The sequence below is a fragment of the Scyliorhinus torazame genome, chromosome 17, assembly GCF_047496885.1.
Source record: "Scyliorhinus torazame isolate Kashiwa2021f chromosome 17, sScyTor2.1, whole genome shotgun sequence".
Taxonomy (NCBI): domain Eukaryota; kingdom Metazoa; phylum Chordata; class Chondrichthyes; order Carcharhiniformes; family Scyliorhinidae; genus Scyliorhinus; species Scyliorhinus torazame.
Window position 1 is genome coordinate 58,519,670 of NC_092723.1, and position 23,400 is coordinate 58,543,069.

The 23,400-nt window shown below is 48.4% G+C and overlaps 1 protein-coding gene across 1 annotated transcript in view; it reads right to left on the reverse strand.

The window, feature by feature from the left end:
* The window catches only part of LOC140393890 (peroxisome proliferator-activated receptor delta-like), a 127,938-nt gene that overhangs the window by 37,714 nt on the left and 66,824 nt on the right, over nucleotides 1–23,400 (reverse strand). The window contains exons 4-5 of the mRNA XM_072480487.1: nucleotides 3,157–3,295; nucleotides 1,763–1,965 (exon numbers count right to left, since the gene is read on the reverse strand). Coding sequence (XP_072336588.1) covers nucleotides 1,763–1,965; nucleotides 3,157–3,295 — 342 coding nt within the window. The remainder of the gene's footprint in view (nucleotides 1–1,762; nucleotides 1,966–3,156; nucleotides 3,296–23,400) is intronic.

The window sequence follows — 23,400 nt, forward strand, 5'->3', positions numbered from 1 at the left end:
GTCTCTATTACCAACAGTATTCTGTTACCTCAAACACCTGCAACTCTTGGACTTTGTTGTCATTAGAATTCAAACTATCTGTACCTGCTGTGTTTGCCTCTTTCACCCCTCTCTTTCCAGTCTCTGATTCTCAACCTACAAAAAATTCAGTTAACCCAAAACTCTGCTTGCTCATATCCCATCATATACTGATCCACTTATTCATTGGGCAGGAATTTCCATTGGCTGACGCCGAAATCGCAAAACGTGACTGGACGGAGAATAGGCTCCGTTGCGGCAGGTGCCGATTTGACAGCAAATCACAATTCTCCATCACATCGACTGCGGCGTAAATGCGGTCTGGAACGCACATACAAGTACACACCATTTGCATGTCATTAGCGGGCCCGACCCAGTATTCTCCGGGGCCTCTGCGATCCCCCGCCTCCGATGGGCCGAGTTTCCGACAGTGTGGTTCACTTGTGGTTTTACAAATCGTGAAACCGGCGTCGTGACTGCTGAGGGAGAGAGAGCGGATATGGAAAGTATCCACTATCTGCCTGGACCAGGGGGAGGAGTGAGGGGTGGCCAGGAGGTGGGCCATGGGTCGGGGTGGACGGGCACCATTGTCGCAGCTGGCAAGGCAGCCATGCAGCTGCGCATACCGCTAACAGCCCACTGTGAACTTCGGGCCACGGATCGTTTAGGTGTCCCCCCCCAGACCACCCCCTTGGGTGCCCTCTGGCTACAGCTGACCCAGCAGCTGTATGGCCGCGCTCCAGCATAACCAGTGCCATCTTCACGGCTGGGATGAGTGTGTGTGGGGATTGTAATGTGTACGTGGGGCTGCAGCTTGTCAGCCTCCCGAGTCAACTATGGACCCAGCAAATCCCGCACCATTTTTCATGGAATCGATTGTGTTCCACGTGGCTCCAGTGCTAGCCCCTCCACATTCGCTGAATCGATCCAGGTTCGGCAGCAGTTTTGCTGACGTGAAAGTCCAGGAATTCTGCCACTTAGCCTCAGAAATGGAGAATCCCGCCCATCATCTCTGCATTTGGCAATCTGAGCTGGCTTGCAAACTCCACTCAAAACTCTCATCATGGTTAAATTCCTCATGGTACCCTTCTTCAGCCCTACAATCCCACAACTCCCCACCACCCTGTTTAGCACAGGGCTAAATCGCTGGCTTTGAAAGCAGACCAAGGCAGGCCAGCAGCACGGTTCAATTCCCGTAACAGCCTCCCCGCACAGGTGCCGGAATGTGGCGACTAGGGGCTTTTCACAGTAACTTCATTGAAGCCTACTTGTGACAATAAGCGATTTTCATTTTCATTTCATTTCACCCCTTGGACTTTGGCCTGAATCTATTGCTAGGCGGTCATCTAGACCCTCGGGTCCGAATTTTCTCTTCCCATAACTTTTCTGCCACATTGCTTCCATCTTTTCCTTTAAGACCCACTTTAAAAGCCACCTATTTAGCCAAGCTTTTGGCCACCCCTTCCAAAGCAGCCTCCTTTGGGGCAGCATTTGTTTTTGTCTGATTAGCACTTAGGGAATATTTTGCTATGTTAAAGGCACTGCATAAATGAAATCTGTTGTTGCTGTTCTTCATTGTCTGTGAAGCATTGAGGGCTGACAAGAGAATGTGAAGTGCACCATATTGCTGCAATGTTCTGTTCTTGTTTCTTATAAGTGCAGCCAATGTTGAGTGTTATGGGAGCACCTACATTGACCACAAAATTCAACCTAGGATCAATAAGGATCTTCTCTCTTTACTTACAGGGTCCTTGGTCGCCTTTCCACTTAGGATATCTCGTGCTTTCTTCTTAGTCATATTGAAGTTCTTCAGATATGCATCGTAAACATGTTTCGCCAGTGATTTCAGATCAGCTATTAGTGGGTTTTGAACTGTTGTTTCACTAGCTAGAAGTCCCGCAACTAGCTTTTTCTTTTCTGCTTCAGGCATTCGGCCAAATCGGATGGCTGTTACCAGAGAAAAATAAAATTAGACTTGGCAAAGAATTCAGTTTGTTTAAGTATTTTAACATTGACTTAAATTTAAATTATTAGACCAGTTAGTGAATAGCGAGTCTTTTTTTAGCAAGTGTCAATCGTGGCAGACTGCACTACCATAGAATTTTAACCCAAGGTCGTTAGCACAAATTGAAAACAGGCAGTTCTCCTCTGTGGTAACAATTGTAACACAGTAACCCTTTAACTTTCTAACATGCAAGGACCAGCGATCATACTGTTCTTCCCGATTGTTGTCCCGTCAATTCCAGAAATAGCAAAGGATAATAATGAACTATAGAAACAATAGCTGTGAATATATTACAAAGATAGAACACAGACTGACGGGTGTTGAGGACACTATAAAACAAACAAGGACTGACAAGAGATTCACACAGTAACTTTCACGTCCGTTTTTTGTCGGAAAACAGGTAGCCAATTTACATGCAGGAAGTGCTCAAAGACAGCAATGAGGTGAATGAATAGTTATAATGTTTGTGGTGGCACTGATTGAGAGTGAATGTTGGCCAGCACACCTGGGTACCTCCCTCCTCTTTTTCATAAAAGCGCTGCAGCTGCAGGATCTGTTACAGCCACCTAAACAGGTCTAAATGTTACTCAAAAGATGAGGGCAATGTTCGAGAGTTTACAATTAACTCTGAGGTTGTGTCTCCCAACATATTCATGGGATTTTTAAAAAACTAGGCGGGACTAGTTGATTTTTTTTTTTTTCTTTCCTTTCCTCTTCCGATTCAGTAATCAGGATCAGAAATATTGGATGATTATCCTCCCTCCACAGTCTGGGTACAGTGAAACCAATTCTTATTGCAAATTTGCCACATCAGCCAAGCACAAATAACTCAACAGTGCAATGTGCACAATTATTTTTAAAGACAGGAATAATTCAAAAGGGAATAATTCAAAAGGGAATCAACAACGAGCTGAACAGTTGAGGTGAATGAAGTTGTGGCAAGTTACCAACCAACTCTGATTTTTAGATTATTTCTGCCATGTCAGATGCTTGTATAGCATAAAACAAACAAAATAAGATGTATTAATACAAACTGCTTATGAAATTACTCAATTCCATACTTGGAAAGCAATAAACCTGTCAATTATCATGTCTTAAAATTTAATTTGCTCATTTTGGCAACATTTACTGACCGTTATGTGACATTCCTAATGCCAGGCACTTCTGGAAGCGACAATACTGACACTTATTCCTGTTCTTTTTCTGGATCTTACAGTTACGATCACATTTCTCATACTTCAGCTTCATGCGAATTGTTCTTCGGAAGAAACCCTGGAAGCCAAATTTTAGTTTAGTTTTAAACTATGCAACAAGACAGAAATAAGATTTCAAATTAAGAATATGTGACTCATTGATAAATACATGCAAATTTCTGATAAATAAAATGCAAGCTTGGACAATATTTTATTCCTCGTCTTACCAAGTTGTTGAGTTATTTATAAGCATTTGTATTTTTGAAATTCCAGAGAGCAAACAATGATTAATTTTTAAATTTCTGCATATATATGTATATCAATGGTATGCATGTACTCCCTGGAATTATCTTAATTATTTCAAGTAACTTTCCCATCTTACACTATCGTAACTTGCATACTTCACTTTGGGTGAGCTCTTCCAGCTCCTATCTCCAGTCACTTACCCATGACCAACTGAAAAACGTACTCTATACCAGCCTCCTGGTCACCTTGCTGCTGCTACCTCTCTATGTGGTCCAAAACCCCACTGGGCCAATCCTACTGCTGCTGCAATCAGAACTGAAACCCATGCTAAAGAAAATTCATGTTCCTGCCATTAGCAGGATCTAGCTTCAAGTTGTCTTGAACTCTTGATGTACGTTTAGTAAGCCATCCCAGCTTGGCATGCAAGGCCTTTAGCTTTTTCAAAGCTGGGTAAGAGGTAGAGGTAGGATCACCTCCGCCCTATTCTATTTGCTAAAGGTTTTTTTGTGTAAGTTGGGCGCCGCTGGCTGGGCCAACATTTTTTACCCATCCCTAATTACCCTTGAACTGAGTGGCTTGCTAGGTCATTGCAGAGAACATTTAAAAGTCAATCACATTGCTGTGGGTCTAGAGTGACATGTAGGCTACACCAAGTAAGGATGGCAGATCCTCTTCCCTGAAGGACATTAGTGAACAAGATGGGCGTTGACAACAATCGACAATGGTTTCATGGTCATCATTATACTTTTAATTCCAGATTTTTATTAAATTCAAATTTCACCATTTGTCATGGTGGAATTCGAACCCGGGTCCCCATAGCATTGCCCTGGGCCTCTGGATTATTAGTCCAGTGACAATACCACTAAACCATCACCTCTCCAAGTCTTGCCATTTCCCTCCTGTCGCTTGTACTTTGCCCCTTCCTGCTTCCTCTAAATTCCTGCCGTCCCACCTTAGTGCTTTCTCCTGCACTTCTTACCATTTCCAAACCTGGTCCCTGTTCCCAGCTCTGACCTGCCATATCTCACTGATTCTAACCTTGCTTTGAACACTCATGCCGTTCCACACTTCTTACTGCTTGCCAACTCCAAAATAAAGTTTCCAAAAATGTAATGCCAACCAACAGCAACATTTATTTATGACTGGGAAGACAGGGTGGATGGTCTGGATTCCATGTCATACCAGGGCTAATGGTTAAGGAGTTTCTTACACGTACTTACCCAACAGCAAGCCATGGAAACCTACATCTATCTTAATAAAACTGCATTATTTGAATAAATAATGCTGATTTCACTAAATCATTGCATGGAAACGATTTCTCTGCAGAGTAAATTTTCATTTATATAGCATCTTTACTATCCCAAGCCTCAAACAGATATTTGCTGAGTGAGGATGGAAAAGTTATGAACAGTAACCAAAAGCTTGGCTGAAAAGAGAGGAAATTGCTGAGGCCTTGACAGAAATCTTTGGATCCTCACTGTCTTCAGGTGATGTCCCAAAGGACTGGAGAATAGACAATGTTGTTCCTTTGTTTAAGAAGGGTAGCAAGGATATTCCAGGGAACTACAGGCCGGTGAGCCTTACGTCAGTGGTAGAGAAATTACTGGAGAGAATTCTTCGAGACAGGATCTACTCCCATTTGGAAGCAAGTGGTCGTATTAGCGAGAAGCAGCACGGTTTTGTGAAGGGGAGGTTGTGTCTCACTAACTTGATAGAGTTTTTCGAGGAGGTCACAAAGATGATTGATGCAGGTAGGGCAGTGGATGTTGTCTATATGGACTTCAGAAAGGCCTTTGACAAGGTCCCTCATGGCAGACTGGTACAAAAGGTGAAGTCACATGGGATCAGAGGTGAGCTGGCAAGATGGATACAGAACTGGCTAGGTCATAGAAGGCAGGGAGTAGCAATGGAAGGGTGCTTTTCTGATTGGAGGGCTGTGACTAGTGGTGTTCCGCAGGGATCAGTGCTGGGACATTTGCTGTTCGTAGTATATATAAATAATTTGGAGGAAAATATAACTGGTCTGATTGTTAAGTTTGCGGACGACACAAGGGTTGGTGGAATTGCGGATAGCGATGAGGTCTGTCAGAGGATACGGCAGGATTTAGATCATTTGGAGACTTGGGCGGCAAGTTGGCAGATGGAGTTTAATCCGGACAAATGTGAGGTAATGCATTTTGGAAGGTCAAATACAGGTAGGGAATATACAGAGAATGGTAGAACCCTCAAGAGTATTGACAGTCAGAGAGATCTTGGTATACAGATCCATAGGTCACTGAAAAGGGCAACACAGGTGGAGAAGGTAGTCAAGAAGGCATGCGGCATGCTTGCCTACATTGGCCGGGACATAGAGTATAAAAATTGTCAAGTCATGTTGCAGCTGTATAGAACGTTAGTTAGGCCACACTTGGAGTATAGTGTTCAATTCTGGTCGCCACACTACCAGAAGGATGTGGAAGCTTGAGAGAGGGTGCAAAAGAGATTTACCAGGATGTTGCCTGGTATGGAGGGCATTAGCTATGAGGGGGGGTTGAATAAACTTGGTTTGTTCTCCCTGGAATGAAGGAGGTTGAGGGGTGACCTGATAGAAGTCTACAAAATTATGAGGGGCATAGACAGGGTGGATAGTCAGAGACTTTTTCCCAGGGTAGAGGGGTCAATTACTAGGGGCCATAGGTTTAAGGTGCGAGGGGCAAGGTTTAGAGGAGATGTACGAGGTAAGTTTTTTTTACACAGAGGGTAGTGGGTGCCTGGAACTCACTGCCGGAAGAGGTGGGGAAGCAGGGACGATAGTGACGTTTAGGGAGCATCTTGACAAATACATGAAGAGGATGGGAATAGAGGGATACGGACCCTGGAAGTGGAGAAGATTTTAGTTTATACGAGCAGTATGGTCAGCGCAGGCTTGGAGGGCCAAAGGGCCTGTTACTGTGCTGTACTTTACTTTGTTCTTTGAAAAGATGGGCTTTAAGAGGGATTTTATTGGGACAGAGAGAAAGTGGAAGGACAGAGAGGTTTAGGGAATGAATTTCAGAATGTAGGAACCAAACCATTCGAGGTTCTGCAATCAATTGTGACGGAAAGGAAGGGAAGTTGCACTAATGCCAGAGTCACAGAATATGTGCTGGAGGTGGGTATGGGGTGGGTGTGGGGGGAAATATAATGAAATAGGTTACTTCACAGTCATAAGTCACAAGAGCCAAGATTGAACAAAAATGGATTCTCAAAAGTTTCCAGACTATTCACAGTAACTCAACCTTCATTCTAATGACCCTGATAAATGTTTACATGTTCCTGTGTGTACAAGTCTGGCAATGCATAAATTTAGTGAACGAACACGAATGCAAGTTTTGAAGTTTAGATAACTATGACCTTGGGAGCAATCTGAATGAAACTTCTGATCATTTACAAGCAGGAAACTACATTGGCTGATGCTAAACTTAGCAATTTTCCTGATGAATGCAAGTTATTGAATTGATGTAATTCTTTCTTTGATTGTTCCCTCTTGGGTGGAGCTGCTTTCCAGTGAGGTCACAATACTCAATAAAACATTAACAACCGTTCTGGGTTGGTGGGAAGGTGGGAATTGAAATTCATAACTTTGATTAAAGTTGATTAAATTATCCAGTTTGGGGCGAATTAAAGACATAACTTTCACCGTTTCCAATTTGGGGTGAGAGCAGGAAACAGCTCTGGTAATAATAATAATAGTAATAATAATCGCTTATTGTCACAAGTAGGCTTCAATGAAGTTACTGTGAAAAGCCCCTAGTCGCCACATTCCGGCGCCTGTTCGGGGAGGCCGGTACGGGACAGTCATCAAAGAACTGGAAAAGATGAGAATGAGGACCCAAGAAGAATTGGAAAAAATAATGTTCCACATATTTCATGAAAAGGCAGGCATCGTAAGGACCCTGAAAAGTTTCTATAGCAATGGTTTCTTTGGAGGAATGAATGAAGATAAAGGAGAAGTTTTTCAATGTGGCAAACAAGTCCAACCAGGTAGAGGAAAGTGGTGATGAATGAGGATTGGTTGGGCCTCCATTCATGGAAGATTCAGAGTCTTCCGGTTGTCCTTAAAGTGTAGAGAGATTGGATGTCTGTAGAGCTATGACCAGACAAGTGGAAACTGTTAAAGTGCTGGGGCATATTAGAAGAGCTATGGATGTAGGTGTGAAGAGACTGGACATGGGAAAGTCGAAGTGGGAAATTGACTTTGTGGAAACTACTTCAAAGGTTTCCCCCCACTTTAAAGGCATAACTTTCACCTTCATCTCACAGACCTTTAAAAGCTCTGTCAGTATCCCAAGTTTAAAGGGTTTAGGGGTACACATGAGATCACTTTCACTCGATTATGGGAAATGTTTATTTCTTACATACTGACTTACTGTTTAAAGGGTTTTGGGGTGCAGATGGGGACATTTTCACTTTATTCTGGGAAAACTTTACCTTTAACATATTTAGTGACTGTTAATGGGTTTTAAAGGCTGCAGATGGGGAGAGCAGCCAAAGGAGGTGCAGTGCAGGGAAGACCTCCGACCTGAGCCCCTCCAGCCCAGAACAAGCCCACCTGGTCCCCATCTCCCATGAAGGACACCCTGCTCGGCACCCTGGTGTCAATTGTTGGGAGGGTACCTACCAACTTGCTAACCCTCAGACTGTAAGGTGCCAGGTTGGCACTGGCATTACCAAGGGGTGATGGGGCTGAAGGGTCAAGAGATTAGGCCGCGCCCCTCTCAGTTGCAGTGCAGATCCCAGTCTGCTATGGAATGGCACGGAAAACCGTATTTGCAAAATAAAACTTTCCAATGGCTCTTAGCACCAGCAGAGACCAGTCCCAATTCTCCACTGGCAGGAGCACTTAGACTCCCAAATGGAGAATCCTGGCCAAGTTATGTGGGGCAAGAGTAGGCTGAAATGATGGGTTCACCAGGGCATTCCTGTTTGCTTATCTTAAGGAGGAGATAGAAGTGAACTGTTCAGGCTGGGGGAATACGGTTGGAAGCTGTGGAGGGAAGATCGCCACAGGAAAGGAGGTCAATGGCTATCTTGGAAACGATGGCAATTAAAGTCAGCATCCATTTCCACCTCCAAGTGCATTTTATTCCAATAGCCTTATCATTTTTTTGATCAAAACATGAGTTCTGATCAATAAGCATTAATAGTAAATGTGTAAGCAACTATAAATGTTGTTTTACTAAAGAAACTTATCCTCACCCCCACTATTGACCACAAAACTTTAGCTAAAGTTTCAAGTTGGCAACTTAATCCTGTGGCAGCAAATGCCTGGGGACAACCTTTGGTGGCTCTAGAATTATTTTTTCCCCCTCCGATTAGCAACTCCCTATGAGGAGAAACTTCTTCACATAGAATTAAATCTAAAACGCACTACCTGAATGGGTGTTGTAATCAGATTCCATATGAACTTTTAAAGGGCAATTGGACATGTCTGTGAGGAGGAATCATTTTCAGAGTTATCAGGAAACATTGGGGTTTGGGACTTAGCTGAACAGCTCTTCCAAAGAGCTGGCACAGATGTGATGGGCTGAATACTTCCTTCTGTGGTGTAAGATTCCCTGTTAGCAATGCCATTAGAATGGAACATAAAAAATTGGAGCAGCAGCAGGCTGTACAGTGCCTTGGACTGCACTGTTAAAGGGAAAGGGAGATGATTTGGGTGAAGGGAGTGTTAGAAATCCAAAGGGAAAGACTAAGGCATCAGAACTATATGGTGACGTGGGTAAAGGCAAGAAGAATGGGACAAGAGGAGACAGAAAGTTGAATAAAAAATGTACAACAGCAAATAAGGTCACTGCAGGGAATTGAAGTAAAAATATGAAATTAAAGGCTCCATATCTGAATGCACAAAGCATCTGCAAAAGACAGATAAAATAGTGGCACAAATAGAGGTAAATGATTGAGATCTAGGGCGAAATTCTCCCCCAACGGCACGAAGTCCGCCGACTGGCACCAAAAACGGCGCCAATCAGACCGGCATCGCGCTGGCCCAAAGGTGCGGAATGCTCCGCATCTTTGGGAGCCGAGCCCCAACATTGAGGGGCTAGGCCGACGCTGGAGGGATTTCCGCCCCGCCAGCTGGCGGAAATGGCGTTTGTTGCCCCGCCAGCTAGCGCGGAAATGTGGCGCATGCGCGGGAGCGTCAGCGGCCGCCGACAGTTTCCCGCGCATGCCCAGTGGGGAGAGTCTCTTCCGCCTCCGCCATGGTGGAGACCGCGGCGGAGGCGGAAGGGAAAGAGTGCCCCCACGGCACAGGCCCGCCCGCGGATCGGTGGGCCCCGATCGCGGGCCAGGCCACCGTGGGGACACCCCCGGAGTCAGATCGCCCCGCGCCCCCCCCCAGGACCCCGGAGCCCGCCCACGCCACCTGGTCCCGCCGGTAAATACCAGCTTTGATTTACGCCGGCGGGACAGGCAATTTCTGGGCGGGACTTCGGCCCATCCGGGCCGGAGAATTGAGCGGGGGGTCCCGCCAACCGGCGCAGCCCGATTCCCGCCCCCGCCCAATCTCCGGTACCGGAGACTTCGGCGGGGGCGGGGGCGGGATTCACGGCGGCCAACGGCCATTCTCCGACCCGGCGGGGGGGTCGGAGAATGAAGCCCCTAATCTCCATCAAAGAAACACGGTTACAAGGTGATTAAGGTTGGGAAATAAATATTTCAGGGTACGTAAGATTTTTGAAAGACAGATAGAATGAAAAAGGTGGACTTTTATATTATTCTTCAGACTCCAATACTGGCCTGATTCATTCAGCACTTCCAGCAGGGACTGGAGAATTATCAATAATGCGTATCTTCCCCTGATTTTCCTCTTTCTTACCAGAGAGGGTTGTCATGATATCCACATTAACATATCATGGTGCAATCACACACACACACACTGATGGACAGGTAGATGGACCAACCAACACACACACAACATCACAGCCAATCACCAGTGAGAGCACACGCACTATAAAACAGGGAACACCACAGTTCCCGCTCATTCTACCAGGAGATAGCTCACAGTACAGAGCTCACAGCGTGCCACTCAGACATACACCATGTGCTGAGTGCCTCACTAAGATAGTGCTAGGGCTGGGTCCACAGGCTAGCTGGTAAAGTACGAACCACAGCCAGAAGTTAATAGTTATTATTGTACAAAATAATAAAACAGAGTTGTACCATCTACAACTGTGTTGGTTCGTTTGTGTATCGGAACACCCAACACGACATGATACCAGGATTAGAAACTCGCCAGCGACTGTGAGACCTACCTGCACCTCTTCAGAGATCCGCCATCCTGCGCCATGGACACCATCAGCCCGCCGCAGCCGCTCCAAATCGCTGGAAATCTCGGCATCAACTGGAAGCTGTTTAAACAGCGCTTCCACCTCTTCCTAGAAGCCACAGACAGGGAAAATGCATCGGACACCAGGAAGATCGCCCTCCTCCTCTCCACAGCGGGGCAACACTCCATCCACATCTACAACTCCCTGGCATTCGCGGAAGGCGAGGACAAGACGAAGTACAAGACGGTCCTTCTAAAATTTGATGAACACTTCAGCGTGGAAGTTAATGAGAGCTTCGAGAGGTACCTCTTCCAGCAGCGCCTGCAGGGTAAGGATGAGCCTTTTCAATCTTATCTAACACACCTCCGTATCCTCGCGCAGTCCTGCGGCTATGAGGCCACCTCCGACTCAGTGATTCGGGATCAAATAGTTTTTGGGGTCACCTCGGACACCCTACGCCAGCAGCTTCTTAAAATAAAGCGCCTCACCCTAGCCACCGCCATCAAAACCTGCGTCCTCCGCTTAAACGCGAACAGCCGGTACTCCCAATTCCAGGCGGCCGAATCGGCACGGCAGGGGTCCTACGAGCCCAAGCGGGTCCAGTCGATCGAGTTCCTCCCGACCCGCGGCCCGGAAGAGGGCGGCCATTCTGCGCGCTTTCCAAGGCCTCCCGCGCTTGTACGCGCCAGAAGACGGGACGTCGACGCAGAGGGACGAGATGCGCAGGCGCGCTCTACGCAGGACTGCACTGCGCATGCGCGGTGGCGCAACGAACGCCATGACACCACGACATGCGGCAACTGTGGATCTGCACACTTAAAGCGGCAATGTCCAGCCAACACGCGACAATGCCTCCGCTGTGGCAGGATGGGCCACTACGCTGCCTGCTGTCGAGCAGCTCAACCTGCCAACTTTCCGCAATTCCGCCAGCCTCGCAGGGACGTGCGGGCCATTCAGCCCCCATACACCGAGTCATACCCTGACAACATGCAGACCGGTGATACCGACGACCGGGAACCCTTCCGCGTTGCGGTAATAGACAGGAACCGGATGTCCCCAAGTAGGACACACCAGCCGTGCCAGTGCACAGCATTAATCCGGGCGATGAATGGTGTGCCACCCTAACGGTCAACCGATCACCAATCACATTCCGCTTAGACACTAGTGCCTCCGCCAATCTCATTGCATGGTCAGCCTTCCACACCTTGAAGGTTAAACCACCGATCCGGCCATCCCAGAGTCAGCTGGTTGATTACAACGGGAACATTATCCCGGCCATGGGGTCCTGCCAGCTCGAGGTTCCACACAATTCATACACAGCCACACTGTCTTTTGAGATAGTTGGATCCTCGAAGGACTCTCGGTTAGGTGCACAGGCGTGCAAGATCCTCCACCTCGTTCAGCGGGTACATACTCTGTCTCCAGAAGGCACGTCCGATTTCCCGGATGCGGACTTTAAGGCGCAGCTCAACTCGCTCCTCGCCCACAACCAGGAGGTTTACGAGGGCATGGGCACACTGCCCTACACTTACAGAATACGGCTCAAACCAGACGCCACCCCGGTCATTCACGCACCTCGTAGAGTCCCAGCACCACTCAAGGACCGCCTCAAGCAGCAGCTGCAGGACCTGCAGGACCAAGGAGTGCTTTCCCGGGTCACGGAGCCAATGCCATGGGTCAGCCCCATGGTGTGCGTAAAAAAGCCCTCCGGCGAGCTCCGGATCTGCATCGACCTGAAAGACCTGAACACTAACATCATGAGGGAACACTCCCCATACCCAAACGGGAAGAAATCACGAGCGAAATGGCCCGAGCTAAAATTTTCACCAAGCTTGATGCCTCAAAGGGTTTTTGGCAGATTCAACTGGATCAGTCCAGCAGGAAGCTGTGCACTTTCAACTCTCCCTTTGGCAGATACTGCTACAATAGGATGCCATTTGGTATCATCTCGGCATCTGAGGTGTTTCATCGCATCATGGAACAGATGATGGAGGGCATCGAACGCGTACGAGTATATGTTGATGAGGTCATCATCTGGTCCACCACACCACAGGAGCACATCAGTCGTCTCCAGCGTGTCTTTGCATGGATACGAGATCACGGCCTGCGCCTCAACCGAGCCAATGCTCTTTTGGCCAAACTGAGTTAAAGTTTCTGGGGGACCACATATCCCGCTCAGGGGTGCGTCCGGATGCCGACAAAGTGGCAGCTATCGCAGCCATGCCGCAGCCGGCAGACAAGAAGGCAGTGCTACGCTTTCTCGGGATGGTCAACTTCCTGGGGAAGTTTATTCCCAACCTTGCCTCGCACACAACGGCTCTTCGCCACCTGGTCAAGAAGACAACGGAATTCCAGTGGCTGCCCGCACACCAGAAGGAATGGGAAGAGTTCAAGATCAAACTCATCACCACCCCGGTATTGGTGTTCTTCGACACTACTCGGGACACAAAGATCTCGACTGATGCCAGCCAGTCCGGCATTGGGGTGGTACTCCTGCAACGGGACGACACTGCATCATGGAGTCTATGCCTCGCGGGCCATGACCCCCACAGACAGCGCTATGCACAAATTGAAAAGGAGTGCCTGGGTTTGTTGACTGGCATCGACAAATTCCACGACTATGTGTATGGTCTTCCGCAGTTTACTGTGGAGACCGACCATCGCCCCCTGGTTGGCATCATCCAGAAAGACCTCAACGAGATGACCCCTCACCTCCAGCGCATTCTGCTCAAGCTCCAAAGGTATGACTTCCAACTTGTCTACACCCCGGGAAAGGACCTCATCATCGCGGATGCCCTGTCCAGAGCAGTGAGCACACCGCCCGAATCGGAGGGGTTCGTTTGTCAGGTCGACGCACAAGTAGCCTTCACATCGGCCAATCTGCCGGCTACTGATGCACGTCTGGCCCACATTCGGCGTGAGACTGCGGCTGACCCCCTTCTACAACGTGTGATGCGCCACATGACGGAACGGTGGCTCAAGGGGCAGTGCCCACAATTCTACAATGTCCGGGACGACTTGGCCGCATTGATGGTGTCCTCCTAAAGTTGGACCGGATTGTGATCCCACACAGCATGCACAGGCTTGTCCTCGAACAATTGCACGAAGGCCATCTCGGGGTTGAAAAGTGCAGGCGGAGGGCCCGAGAAGCTGTGTACTGGCCGGGCATCAGCGCCGACATTGCCAACATGGTGCTCAACTGCCCCACCTGCCAAAGGTTTCAGCCGGCACAACCCCGAGACACTTCAGCCCCATGAGTTGGTAACGTCCCCCTGGGCGAAGGTGGGTGTGGACCTCTTTCATGCGCTCGGCAGGGACTACGTCATAATAATTGACTATTTTTCCAATTATCCGGAGGTCATACGCCTGCACGACTTGACATCATCAGCTGTCATCAGAGCATGTAAAGAAACCTTCGCTCGCCATGGAATTCCGCTCACCGTCATGTCCGACAACGGGCCCTGTTTTGCGAGCCAAGAATAGTCTTCTTTTGCCGCTTCATACGGCTTCACACACGTGACGTCCAGCCCTTTGCATCCCCAGTCGAATGGCAAGGCGAAAAAGGGCGTCCATATCGTGAAGCGGCTCCTCTGCAAGGCAGGTGATGCCGGATCTGACTTCTATTTAGCCCTGCTGGCCTATCGCTCGGCCCCACTGTCCACAGGCCTCTCACCAGCCCAGCTGTTGATGGGTCGCACCCTCAGGACCACTGTGCCGTCCATTCATGTTCCTAAACCCGACCATGCTCCAGTACTGCAAAGGATGCGACAGCAGCGTGCTCAGTAGAAGGTGGCACATGACGCTCGGGCAACTGATCTTCCTGCCCTGGTGCCTGGAGACAACGTCCGCATACACCTACCAGAGGGTGGCTGGACGGTACAACCTCATTGCTCTGTTGCACCTGACACCTTCCTATGTATATCTGGCACTAGATATCAGAGCACTAGTTTAGCCTCATGCATATGTTGTAAATATTGCACACACATACTCAGCTGCACTCAGTACACACCAATATTTATTACCATGTAGGCACATATCTTTGTGAAAAGGGGGGATGTCATGATATCCACATTAACATATCATGGTGCAATCACACACACACACACTGATGGACAGGTAGATGGACCAACCAATACACACACAACATCACAGCCAATCACCAGTGAGAGCACACGCACTATAAAACAGGGAACACCACAGTTCCCGCTCATTCTACCAGGAGATAGCTCACAGCACAGAGCTCACAGCGTGCCACTCAGACATACACCATGTGCTGAGTCCACAGGATAGCTGATAAAGTACAAATCACAGCCAGAAGTTAATAGTTACAATTGCACAAAATAATAAAACAGAGTTGTACCATCTACAACCGTGTTGATTCGTTTGTGTATCGGAACACCCAACATGACAAGGGTGAAGAGAATTGAAGCACTATAAACCACTAGTGCAGCTGAGCTCTGTAAAGTATAGGCGATCTGAGATTAAATCTATCTGGCCTCTGTGTCCCACTTACTAAATAAATAAACTTGCTGAGCAACCGGTCCTAATTCACTTTTATATGACTCCAAGTCATTGCTGCTTACGGTATAAACGTGAATTTGCACAATTGGCGCAGAAGTTTATATATGTTTTCACCTCTTGTGATCTTGTTATTGTTCATCGTGTTACCTCAGCAATATATTTGTTGAAAGTCTGCTCTGTTAACCTCCGGTGGCGGCCATGGTATGATTGGGCGCACATTTGGTAGCTCTCGCTTGTGGCGGTGTTTTTGGACCTTTTCCCCAGCTAACCGGCAGACTTGTTAATGAAAAAAGGTGCAGGATTGGTGGAAGAAGAAGGGTGTTCCACCGGTGGATGGATTTGTGGACCAGAAGTGGTTTAAAGCGAAAGGAGCAGTTGGAGCGAGAAGCTATACCTGGGACACAGAGGATAATGGCGGAGGGTATGAGACTGGCCCTAATGTCTCAGTGATATATGGAGCAGCTGGTGGACTTCTTGAACGAGAAGTTCACCCAGCAGAGAAAGAAGACTCTTGTGGACCTGGCGAGGATGATGGATCCGATTAAGGCAGGGATCGACTGCGTGGAAATGAGACTGGAGTCTCAGGGTCAAGCAATCCAGAAGGTGGAGGAAGGGGGGGGGGGGCACGAGGAGCAGCTCACTTCGATGGCGGCCGAGATGGGGGTGATGTGGGATATTCAGAGGCGGCTAAAGGAGAATTTGGAGAACCGGTCCCGGAGACAGAACCTGAGGAACGTGAGGCTGCCGTAGGGCAGCAAGGGAGCAGATCCGGGCTTGTACATGGCCAGGATGTTCAAGAAGTTGCTGGGAGATCGGGCCTTTGAACAGCCCCTGGAGGTGGACCGGGCGCACAGGGCACTGATGAGGAAGTCGCAGGGTAACGAGCCACTGAGGGCGATGGTGGTGCAGCTGCATCAGTTTCTGGACAAGGAGCGGATCCTGTGGTGGGATAGGCAGACGAGGCGATGTACCTGGGAGGGCAGTGAGCTTCAAGTATACCAGGACCTGGGTGCGGAGCTGGCCAAGAGGAGAGCGGGGTTCAACAAGGTGAAGGCTGCCTCTTTAAGAAGGGGGTGAAATTTGAGATGCTTGTGGTAGCGATGTATGTAATCTGTGTCGTCCAACCTGGACTGTTTCTTGTGATTGCGATATTGATGCAGTATGTCATCTGCCTTGAAAGCTGGTTTGCTTGTTCGTAGTGGAGCAAACACATCTGCCTTGAAAGCTGGTTTGCTTGTTGGTAGTGGAGCAAACTTGAATCGGTGAGATTTGCTGTCATGCCATGGTATGGCTGTACTCTTGCCAGTGTTCGGAGTTGTGTTGTTACATTGTCTTGCATTTGCAGAGTTGTACCATGTCGTACCAGTCGTTGTTCTAGCGTTGTTGTTTTTGTTGTGCTTGTTGTTGACGTTGGTGCCTTTGGTCGAGCGGTTGAGGTTTGAATTAACGTGGTGGCACCGGAGTCAGCAGTAGTCTTACTGTGATTGTCGAGTGCCTCTGTACACACTAGCTGAGGTCTGTCACGTTGCACATCTGGTATGGGAAGAGGGATGTCGTCGTCATTTGTCGCACATACCGTGGGTAGAGCCTCAGTGTCTTCTTGTCGTTCACTTGAGCGTGGTAGACTGTCATAGTCTTCTTGCTGTGCACTTGAGGTTGCTAGACCTTCATGCTCTTGTTCATGCAAGGACTGCGCTCTGGAGTCTTGCGTTGCTTCCATCATGGAATCTGTCCACGAGCTCGCTGTGGAGGCTTGTGTCACTCTCTCTGTGGAGTCTTGCAGCGTTCCCCGTGTGGAATCGTGCATTGATCTCGCTGTGGAGACTGTCATCACTTCTTGTGTGGAGGCTGGGACCCTTCGTGGTGCGTGGACCACTCTCTGTGCGGAGTCGGGGACTCTTCGTGGTGCGTGGACCACGCTCTGTGCGGCAGTAGGCCGCTCTCTGTGAGCTTGTACCGCTCACTATTTCTTGGCGTCAGGCCGCAGCATAATCCTGCACTCACGAGTCGGGATGTCATATATGTGGGCTGAAGATCCTCAAATCCAAAGAACTCGTCCATATATGTGTTGGATTCTTCACTGTATAACACATCGCGTTGCGGTTCGGATTTGGTACTGGGGTAGCCATCTCCAAAGATGAAATCTTCGTCTGAGTCGCAGTCTTCAAGGACCATATCATCACTTTTTGTGTTGGAGCTGTCATTGTGCTCGTGATATCCAAAGAAGTAATCAACGTCTGAGTCGTAGTCGTCAAGGACTAAATCATCACTTAGGGTGGTGCCAACTGCTCGTTGCAGGGCTCTGCGGTGGTTACTTTCAGCTACTGGTCGAAGTTCAGGCATTGTGCTGTTGTTCCTAGGGAAAGAATTGGGTTTGCGGCTTAAATTTTTTTAAAAAACTGTTTTGGGACATTTCCCCTTTAAGTGGGCGTGGTACGGGGCCTCTGATGTCATGACGCTGGTGACGTAAGCGTAGGAACAGATCGCGCATGCGCAGATCGCTTCTCCTTTACTTTGCGCAACTGCGCAGGCACGGCTTCTCACGCATGCGCAAAACACTTTTGCCGGTACGCTTCTTTTGGGGAACTGCACATGTGCGGCTCCTTTCCCAAGATGGCTGCCAATCAAAACTGCCGTTTTCTGCATTTGCAGGCCTACCTTCGCCTCGTGGTGAGTATTGGCACCTCTTTTACTGTTCTCTCGTGTGTTCCTCGCAGTATTCTTGAAACTTGCCCAGGACTGTCTGGAAGTCTCTCTTTTCTTGCCCTTTTGAGTACTTGAAGGTCTTGAAGATTTCTGCTGCACTTGCACCGGCAATGGTGGGCAGAAGCTTTATTTTCTCCTCATCCACCACACCATCTAGGTCAAACGCTACCAGGTAGATCTCGAATCCCTGCCTGAACGCACAGCAGTTTGCACTGAGATTGCCGTGGTACCTGAGCTGCTGCGGAACCGGAATCTCGAACATCTTGCCTGGGGGCTGTTGCTGGTAGTCACGGATTTGTTGAGTTGAACTATGTAGATTTAACAGGTCACTAACTGGTACCATGTTGTGTTATGCTTCTTCACGTAGCATACGCTGCTTCCTTGATGTATACTCTGACAAATGAAGGTTCCGACTTGGAGATAGATTTAACACATTTATTGAACAGTTAACAATTCTTCTATTTGGGTTCGACTCTCCTGCTATCTTACTATAGTAACTCGATCTAACTAACCAGTCTGCTCTAATCCATGCGGTGGGTGTGATGGCTCCTGATCTGCCCGTGTCTCTGGGTGTCACCTATGGAAAGAAAAAGAGCATGTGTGCCCTGTCCTTTTATATGGGTAGCCCCCTTGTGGTAGTGTCACCTCTGGATGTGTCTTGACTGCCCATTGATCGTGTCCTACCTTACTGACCTATTGGTTGAATGTCTGTGTGTCATGATGTCTCTGGTGCTCCTTCTAGTGTTTATTTAGTCTTAGTGAATTTGCATTAATCCCTTGTGAATTTACAGTGATGCATATCACCACAGTAGAGTGTTGGGGAAGATTCCGGACCTGACTCGCACTGGTTGATAATGAGGGGCGATTTTAACACAGTTTCGGAGCCAAAATTGGATCGGTGAGTATCAGCGGTGGCAAGGGAACTGAGCGGGTTTATGGAGCGCATGGGGGTGGTGGGGTGGTGGACTCGTGGAGGTTTGGTAGGCCGAAGGTGAAGGAATTCTCGTTTTTCTCCCATGTTCACAGGGTGTACTCCCGAATCTATTATTTTGTGTTGGATAGGACGTTGACGTCGGGGGTGGTCGATTCAGAGTACTCGGCAATTGTAGTTTCGGACCCGCCGCATTGGGTGGACTTGCAGGTAAATCGGCCGGGGGGGGGGGGGGGGGGGGGGTCGGTCAGTGCCCGCCCGCAACAGAATCTGGATATGGGGCTGTTGACGGATGAGGTGGTTTGTGAGCAGGTGAGGCTGCCATTTGGGGATATGTGGAGCTGAACGACACGAGTGAGGTTTCGGCCACGACGCTGTGGCAAGTATTGAAGGCGGTAGTGAGGGGGAGTTCATTTTGATACAGGCACACAGGGATAAGACGGAGCGGGCGGAGATATTGGTAGTGGATGAGATCTTGCAGGTGGATAGGAGGTATTCGGAGGCCCTGGAAGCGGGGTTGCTGAGGTAGAGGCAGAAACTACAGATGGAGTTTGGGCTGTTATCCATGGGTAAAGGCAGTATGGCAGTTGAGGAGAGCTAAGGGGCAGTTTATGAATATGGGGAAAAGGTGAGTAGGATGTTGGCACATCAATTGAAGAAGCAGGAGGCAGCGAGGGAGATCGGGAAGGTGAAGGATAGGGGAGGGATGGTGGTCTTGCACCCGGTGGTTTGGGTGAATGACTGGCAGAGTTTCTCAGGCTAGAAAAAATAAAGTTCTCCTTCAGGGGCTCTGTGGAGGAGCTTGCCCGGAGGTGGCAGCCGTTTATCGACTTCTTTGAGAGTAGTTAAGATGTCAGCAGGGGGGGGTGCGCGCAGCACGGTGGTGCAGTGGTTAGCACTGCTGAGGTCCCAGGTTCTATCCTGGGTCACCGTCCGTGTGGAGTTTGCACATACTCCCAGTGTTTGCGTAGGTTTAGCCCCCACAACCCAAAGATGTGCAGGGTAGGTGGATTGGCCACGCTAAATTGCCCCTTAATTGGAAAAAATGAATTGGGTACTCTAAATTAATTTTTTTTAAAGGTGTCAGCAGTGGGAGGGGGGGGGGCTTTAAAATGGGGAGATAGGGGAGTTGGAGAGCGGGTGACGGGATGGTGGGATGTTAAGTATTTAGTTGATTTGGTTATTTGCACTGCTGGCTTGTTTTGTTTTGTGATTGTGTTTGATGTGTAAATATATAAATGCCTCAATAAAATATTTTTGTTTAAAGTCTGCGTTGTTAACTATTCTGCATTAAGCAGTAAAATTAAAGTTAGACCCGGATGTCAATCTGAAACCTGTCCAGAGTGAAACAAAAACTAAACATAAAGGCTTTATCTTCTTAATTAGCTTTCATTGGGCACCTGTTATATGACTAACTAAACAGTAAATTAGCAAGAATTTAAAATATTGCCAGAAGCTTCACATATTGTGCATGTTGAAAATTGGAAATAGAAACAAATAATACTGGAAATACTCGGGTCAGCGCAAAATTCTTAACAGAATAAGTAGGTTTCAAGGAGTATCTTTAAGCAGGAATAGAAAGTGAAGAGTCACAGACTTTCGGGAGGGAAGGATTTTCAGAGTCTCAAAGAGAGCCGATAAAACACATTTAGATTCCATGGTCTCTTTGGTCTTGCAAGATTTGTTCTCCTCTCTTTTCCCCCCTCTTTCCTCCCGAGGCTGTAGATTGGTTGGAATAAAGATCACCTTCCACGAACTACTCAAAGTGCCCGTTGTTCATACGAAAGCTTGGAAAGTGTATTTCAGAAAGCTACTCAACCAGGCAGGGCATCACAGCAGAGCCTAGTTCTGTCTCCTGACATTCACGAGCACATAGGAGTGGTTAACCACCAACTGCATTAGCTGAGATTAGGGAATTCAGCTGCGACTGGGGTCAAACCTGGAACATTCCTGGTCTACATGTTATCCAAATTGCTGACTACTGGTGCTTTCAACCTACGTAAAAAGTATAATGCTGATAATCACCTTTTAGGTTTCATGTCAAGAATTTACAATATCAAGGGTCTGTTGGCTGAACTAATCCGGAAGTAAATCACAGATTAAATTAAAGGCAAGCAAAGATAGGGGCAGCACGGTGGCGCAGAGGTTAGCACTGCTGCCTCACAGCACCGAGGACCTGGGTTTGATTCCAGTCTCGGGTCACTGGCCGTGTGGAGTTTGCACATTCTCTCCTTGTCTACCTGGGTCTCACCCCCACAACCCGAAGATGCGCAGGTGGGTGGATTGGCAATGCTAAATTGTCCTTTTATTGGAAAAAAAAAATAGGGCACTTTAAATTTTTCAAAAAAAAGCAAAGATGGCAAAGCCAAGTCAGCATTTTCAAAGCAAACAGCACGCTCAAGGCACGTACAACTGCTGTGTCCCATAATTGCTTTCTTTCATTCTAAAGTACTTCTCAAAATAATTAATAAGAAAGAAAAGTGATCAAGCCAATTTGTTGGCATAGATTAAGCAGGAATCCCCTGAGTAATTTTTACTTTTATGCATTAACAACAAGATATCCTGTTCCTTAAATGTATTCTATGGCAGTATATTCTGAATCTCACTAATTGAGGGATCCATCTCCCAAAGACTCCTTCCAAAACATTCTTCAAATAAACTCCAATAGGCGAGAGAAAACCTAGTAACTAATTAAACAGCACATTCTATAAAGATACCACACAATTTGTTTTAAATATATGTTTGGAGACTTTAACTGGGGTACTCATCATACCTACATCTTAAATTTTTAGTATTTCTACCTATCACAGCAGGAGGGTTCGCACAGTAAGAAGTCTTACAACACCAGGTTAAAATCCAAAAGTTTTGTTTCAAATCACTAGCTTTCGGAGCACTGCTCCTTCCTCAGGATTTGAAACAAGCCTGTTAGACTTTAACCTGATGTTGTAAGACTTCTTACTGTGCTCACCCCAGTCCAACACCAGCATCTCCACATCATAGCATAGCAGGAGGGTTGAGATTAACTTTAGTTCCATCTCCATGTCAAACACTACCTGAGAGGATGAATAAATGATCATCTCCTAGCCACTTCTGACACAGACACTGGAAGCTGAAGTGAGTATGTGGTAGTCTGTGTAGAGGTATTACGGTACCTGGTAAGGCTGGAACACCATTGGTAGATATGGTATGTGTCCTATTGGTCAAGCTGTATGGTAGCTCCGCCCTGCAAGGCGGGGTATAAGAGCCCGTGCCGCCCCAGCAGCCTTCTTTCTGTACCTGAGCTGCTGGGGGAAACATCTAGCTTATTAAAGCCTTCAGTTGGACTACAACCTCGCTTTAGTGGTCATTGATCGTGCATTAATTTAATAAGCTAGATTTAAAAGGATGGAGCTCCGAATCAAGCCGGAGTGTCTGCAACTCAGCCCCCACGCGGTGAACCCAGCGGCAACATTCAAGCACTGGCTGGCGTGTTTTAAAGGATATCTCGGAACAGCCGAAAACACACCCACGGGAGAACAGAAATTGCAAGTCCTGCACTCGAGGGTGAGCCGGGAAATTTGCACCCTCATCAAGGACGCGGACGACTTCGATGCAGCAATGGAGCTGCTAAAAGGACATTATATTTGCCCGGTAAACCAGGTCTATGCCCGGCATCTGTTAGCAACGAGGCGACAAATCCCTGGGGAAAATCGCTGGAAGAATTCTACCGTGCGCTCCTGGTGTTGGGGAGAAACTGCAGCTGCCCGCAAGTTTCGGCGAGTGGCCACACACAACTCTTGATCCGGGTCGCTTTCGTGGCAGGTATGCTGTCCTCCCAAATCCACCAGCGATTGCTGGAAAAAGACACCCTAGGCCTCAAGGAGGCACGGGCCCTTGCAGGCTCCCTGGATGTGGCCTCCAGAAACGCCCGCGCTTACGTTCCCGACCGCGCGGCAGCCCCCTGAGCAGCGTGAACCCCTCCGCAGCTGATCCAGAGACATCCCCCATCCCCCCACAAGCTTGTGCTGCGAGGCAGCCTGGCAACCCCCGGGGGGGCTCCGCTGTTACTTTTGCGGGCAGGCCAAGCACCCCCGGCAGCGCTGTCCGGCCCACGCATCCACCTGCAAGGGATGCGGTAAAAAGGGCCACTTTTTGGTGGTATGCCAGGCCCGTGCGGTCGGCGCGGTCTCCGGCGGCGAATGCAGACCACCACCACAAACCTCTCCACGGTCCCCGTGCGGACAGCGGGTGCCGCCATCTTCCTCCTCCAGGGCCACGTGCGGCCCTCGGGCGCCGCCATCTTGTCCTGCGGGCGCCACGTTCGATGGATGGGCGGCGCCATTTTGTTCACCCCCAGCCATGTGCGACCAATGGGAGCCGCCACTTTGGATGGACTCCCAGGACCCCAGCTCGGCTGACCGCACACCGCCCAAAGAGAACACACAACTGCTGCAATTAGTCTCGGTGACCCTGGACCAGTCCTGGCCTCGGACACTCTCAACTGCTACAACA